Source organism: Salvia miltiorrhiza, chromosome 2 (assembly GCF_028751815.1).
Source record: "Salvia miltiorrhiza cultivar Shanhuang (shh) chromosome 2, IMPLAD_Smil_shh, whole genome shotgun sequence".
NCBI classification, from domain to species: Eukaryota; Viridiplantae; Streptophyta; class Magnoliopsida; order Lamiales; family Lamiaceae; genus Salvia; species Salvia miltiorrhiza.
In genome coordinates, this window is record NC_080388.1 from 50,198,167 (window position 1) to 50,212,068 (window position 13,902).

General features: G+C 36.3%; 1 protein-coding gene and 1 long non-coding RNA gene across 3 annotated transcripts; both read right to left on the reverse strand.

Annotated features, from left to right (window-relative positions):
- Positions 1-1,150: 1,150 nt before the first annotated feature.
- Positions 1,151-3,334, reverse strand: LOC131011978 (uncharacterized). Its single transcript, XM_057939883.1, has 4 exons — positions 3,199-3,334; positions 1,714-1,817; positions 1,491-1,638; positions 1,151-1,396 (listed from the first exon to the last, which is right to left on the reverse strand). Exons 1-4 carry the CDS (start codon positions 3,215-3,217, stop codon positions 1,359-1,361), a joined length of 309 nt encoding a protein of 102 aa, XP_057795866.1. The 5' UTR covers positions 3,218-3,334; the 3' UTR covers positions 1,151-1,358.
- Positions 3,335-9,846: 6,512 nt separating this feature from the next.
- LOC131011980 (uncharacterized) lies at positions 9,847-11,854 on the reverse strand. 2 transcript variants are annotated; one of them, XR_009097156.1, is made up of 3 exons: positions 10,903-11,854; positions 10,443-10,536; positions 9,847-10,295 (listed from the first exon to the last, which is right to left on the reverse strand). It is a non-coding gene; the product is annotated as an uncharacterized LOC131011980 (long non-coding RNA). The 2 variants fall into 2 exon arrangements; XR_009097155.1 differs by having other exon boundaries at positions 9,847-10,062; positions 10,165-10,295; positions 10,443-11,854.
- Between the last annotated feature and the right edge of the window lie 2,048 nt (positions 11,855-13,902).

A 13,902-nucleotide genomic window follows, 5' to 3' on the forward strand; every position in this document is an offset into this window, starting at 1 on the left:
GAAGTGGGATTCTTGTGCGTACGTAAGACCCTGTTTGGTAGGCCTGATAAGGCTAGATAGCAAATTTATCTGGCCTTATTAGGCCGTTTGGTATCCTACATTACTAAACTAAAAGGCCCATGATATAACCTCAGCCCGTGAAAAAAGAATTATTCACCATTAGTAACTGTATCTTGCTTTGAGCCCTAGATTGCTTTTCTCCTCCGAACAGTACCCTTAAACAATTTTGTCCTACCATTCTTAACCTTCCTTGCAGCCACCATTCTCCTTCGGACGACACTAGACACTTCATCGTGTTCAGAATTTGGATTTTTGTTTTGTTCAAGAGAGAAATAAACAAGAGAGATTATTGCCTAAAACAGGGTTGCAATAGAATTTGGGTTTTTCCTTTTTTCAAAAAAAAATTTACCTTCTCTGATTTTGAACTCAATCTCACTCTCTGATTTTAGTTTTTGTTGAGTTGTTGGAGATTTACTTGATTGTTTCTAAGATGATAATAAATTAACCAAATTTTTAAATAAGAGAGCGGCGCTGGAGGGAGGAAGGTCGCGCAATGCCGATAGGTGGGACCGTTGGAGACCGACGAAGTCAACGAAAGACGTGAAGACTGGAGGGGGAGGCGGCATTGAGCCATCGTGTTCTTGGGGGTAGGGGGCGACGAAGATTTTTAGGGGTGGGGAAGAAACATGATTTTTTGCTGGGGAAAGGCGGTGCAAAATCCATTTTTGAGGTTGAGATGGGGGTGGAGGGGAGTGGGTTGGGGCAGAAGACGATGGAAGATGGAATTCTCTTTTTATCTTTTGATTTAAATTTCTCAATTTCTTTTTATTTTTAAATTAATTTAAATTTCTCAATTAATTTAGTATAAGGTTAAAATAGTACTTTTATTATTTAATCTAGATTTTAATTAAAACTATCAAACAACTATCTAAATTTTAAACTAAACAACCAAACACTAAGATAATTTACTAATCTCACCCAATCCATATTATTTTATCTAGGTTTACACCTGTCACTCTTGATTTCAACTTTAACACCGAATGAGGCCTAAAGTGATATTATCATATTAACACAAAGTAATATATTAGCGGTATTAGTTGCTCAATCAGTCAAAAACTATTTGATATGTAATTCGTAGTAACATAGTTGATTGAAAACAAACAAGACACTCGGAAGATACTTTAATACACATAACAGATTAAAATATTAGTCTTCATATACTGGAAAACATCCAGGTTGAGATATAAAATCTCTTTTAACACAGCCAATTCAAAAAAGAAAAACCTATCTTACAATATGCAATTTTTCTGATCATGGAAGTGCACCCGGTCAACGGTTGTGGAGAATAAGCTGCTTCCTTAACCTCCACAACAGGAGCCACAAGCAGGAGCTGCACCTGAAGCAACATTTATATTTTAAGTCGATGACGAAAAGAACAGTAAAAGAGAACAGAACGGGAAAGATTAGTACATGATGAGGGAAAAACTTACTGTGATCGATTCCTCTAACGTTATCTAATCCACGGGGTGGCCCACGTGGACCACCACCGTATGGGCCACTTCCTGGACCTCCTGGACCACCACCATCCCATTTCTTGCTGGCACCGGAACCTTTCCGATAGGCTTCAGACTTCTCCATCTGCACAAGATAGGGAAGAATGAGGACATGATCTGCATTGAAACTTCCATAGTTTAGCCAGAAGAATAGGATTACCGAAAACATCGTGGCAAAAAAGGCCCGAATCAAATTGATTATGGCCCAGAAGAAGTCTGTGATTGTTTTCAGTCGCCATATTGATCTCTTATCTTTGATAACACCTGAAGAGCAGGACAGTCACTGACAAGCAAATAAATACATAGGATAGAATGAATGGACGTCATGTCCATCTACCTAACAATATCGATGCACGCATGCATCAAGTCTCGTATCATTGCAAAAGGCTTTTTTATAAAGTCATCAGGTGAAGATACACATAATAGTGCAAGAAACTAAGGGTCTTCTGGAAACTGGAAAACACGCGTATGAACTCACAAATAAAATTTGTGTTTGTTTAAGAACCTTGAGAACAATTCTTTCGATTTTACATATCACTATCCGAAGATGGATTGACATCCAAAAAATCTGTCTTTCACATTTCTAAAACAAAAAATTGATTCTTACTCACATAATATTGCTTCATACAATTATATTACAGATATGATTTGACATATTGAATCAAAGTTCTTGCCACAATTATCAAACAAGTACTACTTTTAACAATCAAATCATTTCTCCCAATTCTACAAAATCGCTAACCACATACTCTTAGAGGGATTTTTTGATGACCCCAAACAAATTGGCTTCAAGCGTAGAGATACATTTACTGTTCCATTGCAGAAATTACTCAATAGGGCACGGGTCTTGCAAATTACACCCAACGGAAAATTCTAAGGTGGCTCAGGGAGAAAATGACTTGCCTAAGAGCTATCAAATATGCTTAAATAACAATAGAAGTTCTGTTCTTCTATGTGATTATCCCCACCTCAAAGAATACAGGGACAAAAAATCGGTTTTTCACTCAGATATCCTACATTTGTATACAATAATAGCATTATCCATTTAACTCTATTAAAACAAATACTACTCCCCGACTCATATTGGAAATCCATGACAACTTGACTGTCTGTTTTATGAGTTGCACACAAAAAGAAACTTCAAAATATGAAACAAAACTTGTTATTCAAATCTAAAATTTCGCAATGTAAAATTATTTAACAATGAATAAAAAGAAAGGCCTTTCGTCATCTCTGAAGCGTAATAACCAGACTTTCAATGTCGGATAGATTATCGGATGAATTAAGTTCTCGACCTACACCCAAATAAAAATGCCGTAATGGAAGCTTTTCCCTAATTTCAACCTGTCAAGCAGCAACAGCAGGGATGTCTCGAATTATTGAGCGATCCATCAATTAAGACAGTAGTACATCGTCACAACAACGGAGATTTCTTATCACAAATTTATATAAGATCAACATAAACTACCACTGCAATCAATAATCAGTCATTCTGAATAAAGATTCGTGTAATATTTGCAAAAAATAGGATCGGAAATACGAAAATTGGAAATAAACATCAAATCAACTGAAGGATCGGAAGGGAAAATAACATAGATGAATTAATACCTAAACGAGTTATCAAAAGAAGTGGGGAAAAATGTACCTCTCTCAACGTATGCCATGGTGGGAACAAACGACTCTTCTCCGGAGTCTTCCTTGGTTTGTTCACAGGCTTGAAACAAATCGATATATAGAAGGGGTAGTAATCAGATGTGACCGATATCATGAGAACACCGCCAGAAGGCCGTTTGTTATTTCGACACGTAAGTCAACGATTGTTGAGTAGCTAGACCCAATCAGCGTTTGCCAAATCAAATTGTCTTTTCCTTTTTTCTTTTAAATAGAATTTTCGTTCGACGAACTTTCAGTAAGATAAAACCATATACTAGTATATTATCAAAAAAAAAAAAAAACATATGCTAGTACTACTCCCTTCATCCCGCGAATCTTGAGTCAATTTTTTTTGACACAAAAATTAAGAAAATACTCCTTTCGTTCTACTAAAAGTGGCATGTATTCCATTTTGGGCCGTCCCACTATAAGTGGCCTATTTCCACAAATGACAAAATTTAACCCTTTAAAAAGTGGGGACCCTATCACTTTTAACACATTACACCTTCTCCTTAATTTCTGTGACGAAAGGTTTTGAGCCACTTATAATGGAACGGAGGGAGTAGTATTTAGTGTGTTAAGTGTGGTAGGTGAAAAAGTGAAAATGTGAATAAAGGAGAATTTTTTTACCAAAAAAGTAAATGACTCAAGATTCGTGGGACGGCCGAAAGAAAAAAGTGACTCAAGATTCGTTGGACGAATGGAGTAGTTTTCTACAAATAAATGAGAAATTTACTTTGTAGGATTAGCCTTCATAAATAAAAATAATAAAATTAATTTTTATTTATTTTGATGGATTAAAACTTTGAAATATTTCAAGGACTTTAATTATTTTCATCATTCAAGTTAGTTTTGCTTAATTCTTATAAGATTAAAAGAATTGCTTGATTCTTATCATATTAAAAGAGTGGGATTAGAAAAGGTTGCGTTTATTTTGATGGATAAATTTATCATTGAAAAAAAAGGAATAACAAATATTTATGTCTTTAAAGAGAAGTTCACCATAAAATTTTCTTTCAAATGAAAATAAGGAAAGAAAAATGGTGAAATTTTCTTTTTTGTCAAATGTTGGAAAAGAAAGAAAAATATTTAAAGCATAAAATTTTGTTATCCTTCTTTTTCCAATGATAAATTTATCCATCAAAGTAAATGCACCCGAATAAACGTCTCTTTAGCTTTGAATGCTAGATTGTTACTTTCATTTATTTCTTCTTTGAGGGAGAATTTAAAGTACCCACATTCATAATATGTCTTATAAAACTACTCACCCATATAATATGTCTTATAAAACTACCCAAAACATAATTGATGTTGATAGGTTTGCATGATTTTTTGTAAAAGTTCTTACACTTTTCTTACACAAGTACAATTGTGTAAGAAAATGTGTAAGATAGGTAGTTAAAAATGCACAAAATTTGATAAATGTGCAATTATTGTAAAGCCACGTCACTTTGTAACCCTAATAAAAACCCTAAGTTTGAAAGAATGAGGGCACATTTTTTGTGCTATAAAATATTAATACGAAGGAAAAAAATTCAGATTTATGTATATTATGAACATAAAAAAAATTATAGAGGCAACGAACTAGCAAGCCTCCCATAAACCCTAACCGCCTGCAAAAGCTGCCCATGAAATTACCGCGAGGCTTTTGCAGGCGGCTAGGGTTTATGGGAGGCTTGTTGGTCCACTGCCTTCTGTTGGGAACTTAATGGAATATCCTAATCCTTATTTAGATGATACCAAAATCTATAGGCTTTAATTGTAATAGACTAGAACTGTTCGAACTCAAGTGTTAGAATTCTTTTCTATTTTAGTTGCTGTTCTGAAGACTGAAGAACGGAGGACTGAAGACTGAAGACTGAAGACTGAAGTTGCCAACTGAAGTATCAGTTGAAGAATTAGTCTTGAACTGATTACTTAATGCGTGCCACGTGGAATCAGCGGACTGATAATAAAGTCAAGTATCAGTTAAACATTATTCCTCAGACTGAACCTCTAATGTTCAAAGGAAGCCACGTACTCCAAAAGTACAGCCGCATTAAATGCAGAGATCTCAGGATCTTCCTATCTCTGTAGAGGTCATTCCTATTTGGTCTGCTCTTCAACATAGTCGTTCTCACCAAACAAGGAACCTCGAAGATTGAAGCCTCAGCCCAAGTTTAAATTACTCTCTAACGGAAGAAATCTTGAAGACCTTCTCCGCCAACGAATCTATTCAAGACCTCTCCAATAAATAGCGCTCGAGGATCACTTCAATCTTCACCGATTCAACAACACAAGCTGAAGCTCTGCCAAAATTGCGTCTCAGCTCAAAGCTCAAATTCCCAAAGCTTGAATTGAAGAAGAGAATACCAACGCCAAAAATCAGTTACTGCTGATTATATATATTCTCTTAGACCTTAGGCAAACCTCTGTTTACCCAGAGCCTAGGTCAAAACTAACTCTAAAGAACTTGTTCTTTGAAGTTTAGTTGGCAAGATTTCAAACTTCTCTTCGACCGATAGAATCGAGTGTTTGAGTTGAAAAAGAGTTCAGGAAGGTACTCTGACTCCGCGAGATCCTAGTGCCAGTTCGTGCTAGGAGTGAGAAATCCAACAAAGTGTGTTGGTACTGAAGATTGGATCTTCAGTTGATTCGGTTGTGTGCACCCGGCAAGCACACGGATTCGGTTTGCTGTGCACCCGTAAGCACAAGCATCGATTTGCAGTGCACCCGTAAGCACTTGCAGAGTGAAGTTGTTGGTCTGATCAACCGACCGTGGATGCAGGAAGTGTTTTCCGAACCACGTAAAAATCTCTGTGTTATTTACAGCTTTCAGTTTTACTTTCCTACTTGTGTTCTTACTTTGATAAACTGAATACCGATTAATTGCAAAGAGAAACTTAAGACTAACAACGTGCTCAACAAAGGCTATTGCGAAACAAAAGTATTTCCGCTGCGTATGTTATCAGTCTGACTGATCTATCATCTGATAGTCAGGAAGATTTATAAAATCTCTGTTTTTACCAAACCCGACTGAAGCCTTACGTGCATCAGTTAAGTCTTTGTGACTTAACTGATAACTCCTTACTGAAGAGTCTTTAAGTATCAGTCGTCAACCCTGTTTTGATCAAATCTCTTTTCAATAAACAGGTATGTGTGTTTGAGTTTAAAGTTTCGTTTGATCTCTGTATTGAGATCCATCTGATTTTAAAAATAGCCTATAGGTGTATTCTCACCCCCCCCCATACATCTATTCGAGACCCTCCGGACCTAACACCTTCAGAATTTTTTTTTGTTCACAATATACCTAAATTTGAATTTTTTAGCATTTGTATTAATGTTTTATAACACAAAAATATGGCCTCATTTTTTCAAACCTACAGTACATGAAAGTGACGTGAGTAAACGAAGGCAAAAAAAAAATCAGATTAATGTATATTGTGAACATAAAAAATTGTGAAGGCAACGGACCAACAAGCCTCCCATGCATAAACCCTAGCCGCCTGGAAAAGCCGCACGGAATTTTCACGCGCGGCTTCTGCAGACGGCTAGGGTTTTTCGAAGGCTTGTTCGTCCGTTGTCTTCATAATTTTTTTTATTCACAATATAAATAAATATGAATTTTTTTGCCTTCGTATTAATATTTTATCACACACAAACGTGCCCTTATTTCCTATTTTTTTTAATATATTTTGTGAAATTAAAAAGTACATATGAGAGAAGGAATTTGATAAAATTTGGTTTATTGTGGGGTGATAATACTCAATTTATTGAGATTATTTGATTGAACATAAAATAATAGAGCAATGCATAAAATAATAGAGTAACACATAAAATAATATTCCGTACGTCCACTAATTCAAGACCTAAGGGGCAAAACATGGATTTTAAGAAAAAATGTATATTTATTAGTTGAGTGGAGAAATGGACCCACAAAATGTATTGTTTATTGGTTGAGTGGAGAAAGAGACTCACAAAGTGTATTGATTATTAGTTGAATGAAGAAAAAGTGTATTATTTATTGGGATCCACTAATTAAAATATGAATAAAAATTTACTACAAATAGATAGGCCTTAAGTTGGTGGACGGAGCAAAAAGGAAAGAATGCCTTGAATTAGTGCACGGAGGGAGTAGCAAATGTTTGTTAAAAAATTTCTAAAGTCATATGTTGTGAAACAATTAAACATTATCTACCAACACAAAAGTCTTGCAATCACAAGCAAATAAATCACGGCTTTTGTCATTACACAAGCAAATAATTCACGGCTCACGGGTAGGGGAATCTCACGCCAAGGAATCTATGCATAGGTGGTTGAAAAAGAAAGTCAAAGGCTGAAAATAAAATCACACATCAAGGCCTTAATTTACTCGATTTTGTCATGGGGTAGTGGGTAGGGCCCATTGTTAAACATTTAGGTTAAAAACTAAGGCCAAATTCACGCCTTTATCAAATTCATTAGCCGCTCACACATTTGAGAGAGAATTCAAACACGGCTCACACATTTGAGAGAGAGGAGAATTGACGGTTTGAGAGGGAGAAAAAAAGGAATTCACGGTCACATATTTGAGAGAGGATTGACGGTTTTTCGAGAGAGAAAGGAAGGAATTCAAGGCTTCATGGCTTCTTCTTCAAACCAAATAAGATTCCACACCCTGATATCTTATGAATTTATAGTTTGATGGATTCATAGAGATATTAGTTTCGAATTATAGAGATATGTGATAGAATTTTCATTTGGATAAATGTTATAAATTTGGTGAACCGTGAATTTCATATAATATATGTTGTGGATGTAGGCATAATTTGGTGAATTTATTTGATATATGTTAAATTTTCGTATAGAATTAATTTAGTTGAAATTTATGTATAGAGTTGGTATTTGTGGATTTGTTATTTGGTGGATAATTTGTTTTTTGGTGTATTACGCATATATTGAGGATAATTAGTTGGATAATATGTTATTTGATGGATTTATTTCGAATAAATTGAGGATGCTATTAGTTTGGTGGAATTACTGTATTACACATAAAATAATAACTTTTTTTGGTTTCTAAGAATTATAAAATTGAGAAACTATTAATTATTACTAAAAAAAAATTAACCAACAAGCCTCTGAAATTTGTGTTTTTTGAGCACAAGCCCCCCCCCCCCTCCCCCTCTTGAATTTTATGTGCAATCAAATTATACATAAAGTAAGTATTATTATCCCCACTATAATACAAATTTTGGCAGATTCACTTTATCTCATTTTCACATCTATGTGTATTTTTTGTACTATAAAAAAAATGAAACTTAAAGTTTATAAAAATAACGATACATGTGTTATAAAATATCAACACGAAGGCAAAAAAAATCAAATGTAGGTATATTGTGAACAAAAAAAAATTATGAAGGCAAAGGGTACTAACAATCCTCCCATAAACCCTAGCCGCCTGCAAAGCCGCACATGAAGTCCGTTGGCTCTAGAATTGTTTTATGTTCACAATATACATAAATCTGAATATTTTTGCCTTCGTATTGATATTTTATAACACATAAACGTGGTCTCATTTTTTCAAAATTATCAAACCTACAGTACATGAAATTGATATGAGTAAACGAAGGCAAAAAAATTCAGATTTATGTATATTGTGAACATAAAAAATTCTAGAGGCAACGGACTAACAAGCCTCCCATAAACCCTAGCCTCCTGGAAAACGCGCGTGGTATTTTCATGCGCGGCTTTTGCAGACAGCTAGGGTTTATGGGAGGCGTGTGGGTCTGTTGCCTTCAGAATTTTTTTTATGCTCATAATATACATAAATATGGTTTTTTTTTTTTGCCTTCGTATTGATATTTTATAACACACAAATGTGGCCTCATTTTTTCAAAAATTTCAAACCTACAGTACATGAAAGTGACGTGAGTAAGCCTTTATTGCCATTTTCTCAGATTTTGAACAATTTTTAACTACCTTTCTTACACATTTTCTTACATCAATTGTGTTTTGGGTAGTTTTATAAGACATTATATGAGTGGGTAATTTTATAAAAAATATTATCAATGTGAGTAGATTCTCATATTTAGACTTCTTCTTTTGTGCAAGTACTTTCATCTATTTCTATATTTAGCATAATGTTTTCTCCTCTTCTTTAACCAAGCAAAATTCTTCTTCCCCCAATCAGTTGTCCATAATTATAATTGATAATATTATTTTCTGATTCAGTATAGTAAAACACAAAATTTTCTATACACCCGAGTGTACGGTACATTTGGGTCGTACTCGACTCTGATCTTGACCCGGATCTAACCAAACAGGACTATCATATCCGAATGTCAAGTGTTAGTGTTATTTACACGTAGTGTTAGTATCATTTCAATATAATGTTAGTGTCATTTTCGAAATAGTGTTATTTGTAAAACAAAATAGTGTTAGTGTCATTCAATGATCGTGTTAGTGTTAGTATCATTTCAAGAAAAAAATGAGTCATGATAGTCCAATTAGGTCAAGATCCGGGTCGAGTACAACCCGAATGTACAATACACCCAAGTGTACAGGAGACCACCTCATAGTAAAAAGTAGCAACAACAGCAAATAACCTCATAGTAAAAAGTAGCAGCAGCAACAAATAATAATTAAATCTTAATTTTGTAGACAAACGTACGTCATGATAAACAAATTAAATATACTCAATGTCGTGTTTCATTTCACTCGCACGTGTACAATTCCACACACGAAAAGTGTCATGAAACACGAGACAAAAATATACAGAGAATCCTCATCAGCTTGCAACACTGAAATCTGTAAGAAGTAAGAACCCCCAAACTTACCATCTTACCCAAGTTGGCCATCAACCATCCTCTTCAAAACTCTAGCTTGGAAGGTCTTTCCTCTACAAATAGGGCATTTCAGATAGGATGTAGATTCACAAATAAACATTAGGATTCATCAAAAGATGTTAGTTAGCATGCAGCTAGAACGAAGAAATGCCAACCTGCTGTAATCTCGGAATGGTGATCTGACCTCTGGGGCGGGTATCATCCCCAAAGTAAGATTGGACAGATGCTTTCCAAGATAAAACTCCGATGAAGAATTTATTCCGTAAATGCCATGTCCCCAGTATATCTGGATATTCCATATGTCAGTTATATCTAATGAAAGACAAGCAAATATAAACACAAACAAGTGGATATCATAGCTTCATTATCATAAAGTGAAACGAGCAAAATTCTCCAATGGAAATGCAAAACAAGATAAGAGTTGAGCTTTTACCTTACACAAGTAAGCACTCAAGATTCTTAATTTCGAAATTCTCCTCTCGAGTTCTACTGCTGCGCTCGTTCTTCAAAAGTGTATTTTTGACAAGCTAGATGTATGCAACAATCAACCTCAATAACAAAAATTATTTTCTGAAATATTTTGGAAATAAATTAGTGTATTCAACAACGGTAGTTATACAATCATTCATTAGGTATTATCAAAGAGGGATAATTGCGCCTAAGTATACCAACTTTCCTCAAATTTTAGGTTTGCAAATTTTTAGTTTTATGTGAAACATCAAAATTTGACGAAAGTTTGTATAGATAAGCGCAATTATCCCTTCGAAAAACAACCAAACAACAAACACTAGAAAGACAAGAAAAACCAACTTTTTTTTATTCAGAAAAAACACAAACACTTGGTGTGCAACTGCAGGCAGAACTGCATCACAAATTAATTTTCGAAAATAAACCTGCTGCGTTATCGTGCTGCCGCCACCACGAGCAGACAGTGAAAGAACAGCGCGAGCCACGCCGATCGCGTCAACGCCGAAATGGCTAAAGAAGCGGCGGTCTTCATAAGCAACGGCCGCATCGAACAGGAAATCGGGGGCGTCGATCAGCTAGGTCTCAGCTTGGGAAGAAAAGGCAATCAGCTGCCGCCAACGGTGAGAAAAATCTGGAAGAATGACAGCAGAAGTAAGGCGGAGAATCAAGAGTGCGACGGAAAAGGCGGAGAGAAACAAATACTGGGGAAATGTTGAGTTGCGGTTGAGGGAATAGTGGAGTTGGAAGGAGCTCAAATGGTGTTTGGTGTTTAGGGGTTTTTTACGGGTTAATGATGTGAACGATAGCAACGGAGTGCCGTTGCCGGAGATCTTTGGAAATGGTGGCGCTGCGGCAGCGGAGCAGATTGTCGGATCGGAAAAGTGATTTGGTTGGACATGGATCATGGATGCTACTATGGAGGCACTAATGCTTAGGGTTGGGTGTCGCTGTTTTGAGTGCATAGTGATAAAAAGTTGCATGAAAAGGGAAATAAAACTCATGCTGTAAACTTTCGTTGGTATGAATTATCTGAACTCTCGCCCTTACAATAAAAAGAAGGATTATATATATACTAGTCTATCGAAGATGCTAGAACCACTAAGCTAGAAACCCTAATGCAGTTGTCAAGATGTACAAGGTAAAACAAAAATCATATAGCTGCAAGAGACCATAATTACATAACAAACAAGTCAACTAAACATAGGACTATCGCGTGCTGTGTTTGGCTGATTCAAGACATAAGGGAGCATCTTCATTATCTTGTGTTTTCATCTTATGTGGCATCAAATGCTGAGTGTCATGCTGAGATGGACCAGGCTCAGTATGAGCAATACTTCTAACAGGCTCCCTCAATTCAAGCGCAGCTAAAGAACAAACTCTCAATGAATTCTTTAAGCGCGAGAAGAATTGTAAACTGAGAGGTTTGGTCACAATATCTGCATGCTGATCTTGGGAAGGCACATGCCTGAGATCAATCATACCAGCCGAAACTTTATCTCTCATAAAGCGAATATCAAGTTCAATATGCTTTGTTCTAGCATGCATAACCGGATTTGAGGCTAGAGCTATTATACTCATGTTATCCACCTAAATGATAGGAGGCTTCACACGGATATTCAATTCAGAAAGAAGAGATGTTACCCAAGAGATTTCAGATACAACATGAGCCAAACTCCTATATTCTGCCTCAGTACTTGATCTAGAAACCACAGATTGCTTCTTGGAACTCCAAGATATGAGACTATTTCCTAAATAAACACAATAACCTGTTGTGGATCTTCGGTCATCGAAATCAGCTGCCCAATCTGAATCATAGAAACCGGTGATAGTAGAAGATGATTTCTGCAAGTGTAGACCATGATCTTTTGATCCAGCAAGGTACCTCAAGATCCTTTTGACAGCTTTCCAATGAGAATCAAGAGGAGCAGACATATATTGGCTGACTTTGTTGACACTAAAGGATATCTCAGGTCTTGTAATGGTGGCATATTAAAGAGCTCCCACTGTACTTCGGTAAAGCTTTCCATCTACATTGCTGACTCCATCCCCCTTGGAAAGTTGACAAGAAGACACCATTGGAGTTGGACAACCTTTAGCATCTTGCATTTTCAGTTTATGAAGAAGATCCTTGATATATCCCCCTTGACTCAAGTGCAGACCATTAGTAGTTTTGGTAATTTCAATGCCAAGAAAGTGATGAACATCACCAAGGTCTTTGAGAGAAAAATGAGTGTTAAGTTGATGTATAACCTATTGAACATCTGAAGGGAGTGAACCGGTGATCAGTATATCATCAACATAAATGAGAAGATAGATAACAGAACCTCCTTTGATTCTGAAAAACAAAGAATTGTCAGCCTTAGATTGAGAAAAACCGAGCCTGAGAAGCACAGAGTTAATTTTGATAAACCATGAACGAGAAGCCTGGTTAAGGCCATAAAGAGCCTTCTTGAGTTTGTAAACAATAGGAGCAGAACTAGAATGAGGAGGCTCAAAGCTAGGGAGAGGCTTCATATAAATTTCTTCTTGCAAATCTCCATTGAGAAAAGCATTATCAACATCCAAATGAGTGACATTCCATCCAAAATTAACAGCCAAATAGAGGATAATTTTGATAGTGGCAGGTTTCACAACCAGGCTAAAGGTCTCATTGAAATCAAAGCCTGGTTCCTGAGAGAAACCTTGAGCAACAAGGCGAGCTTCGTAATGAGAAATGGACCTATCAGCATGGCGTTTGATCTTGAAAACCCATTTGCAGCCTATAGCATGTTTGCCCGGAGGAAGAGGGCAGAATATCCATGTACCTTTTTTAATTAAAGCATGTATCTCAAGGCCCATATCTTTCATCCAAACTTGAAGTTTCATAGCCTCAATGTGAGTTTTGGGCTCAAGATAGAGGTAATCAAAATCAGACTGAGGTTGAGACTGATATGCCTGCGGCTGTTTGGGCTTGGATATACCTGCCTTAGAACGAGTAATCATGTGGTGAGGAGCAATAGTTAATGGTGGTGGTGCATTATCATTAGTTTTGTTCATAGAGGGATTGGAGTGAACAGAACTAGAAGAGGATGAAGAGTGGACTGGAGAGTGGGAGATAGGAGAATGATGAGGTGAGTTGGGAGGAGAGGGGCCAGCAGATGATTGTTGAGGTGATTGTGGTGGAAGATTATCAGGGATAAGAGTAGGAGGATGGGAGATAGGTGCAGCAGAGGAAGCAGGAGAAGGATAGGGTGGACAAGATGAGGCAGTAGACTAGTAAGGGAAGTTATTCTCATCAAAAATTACATCTCGTCTAATAACACTACTACAAAAACGCTCATAGATAACGGATAAAATCCGTTATCTATGACCCCAAAAAACCGATAAGTATAGTGGTGATATCTATGATACAGTCATACATAACGGTAAAAAAACCGTTATGTATA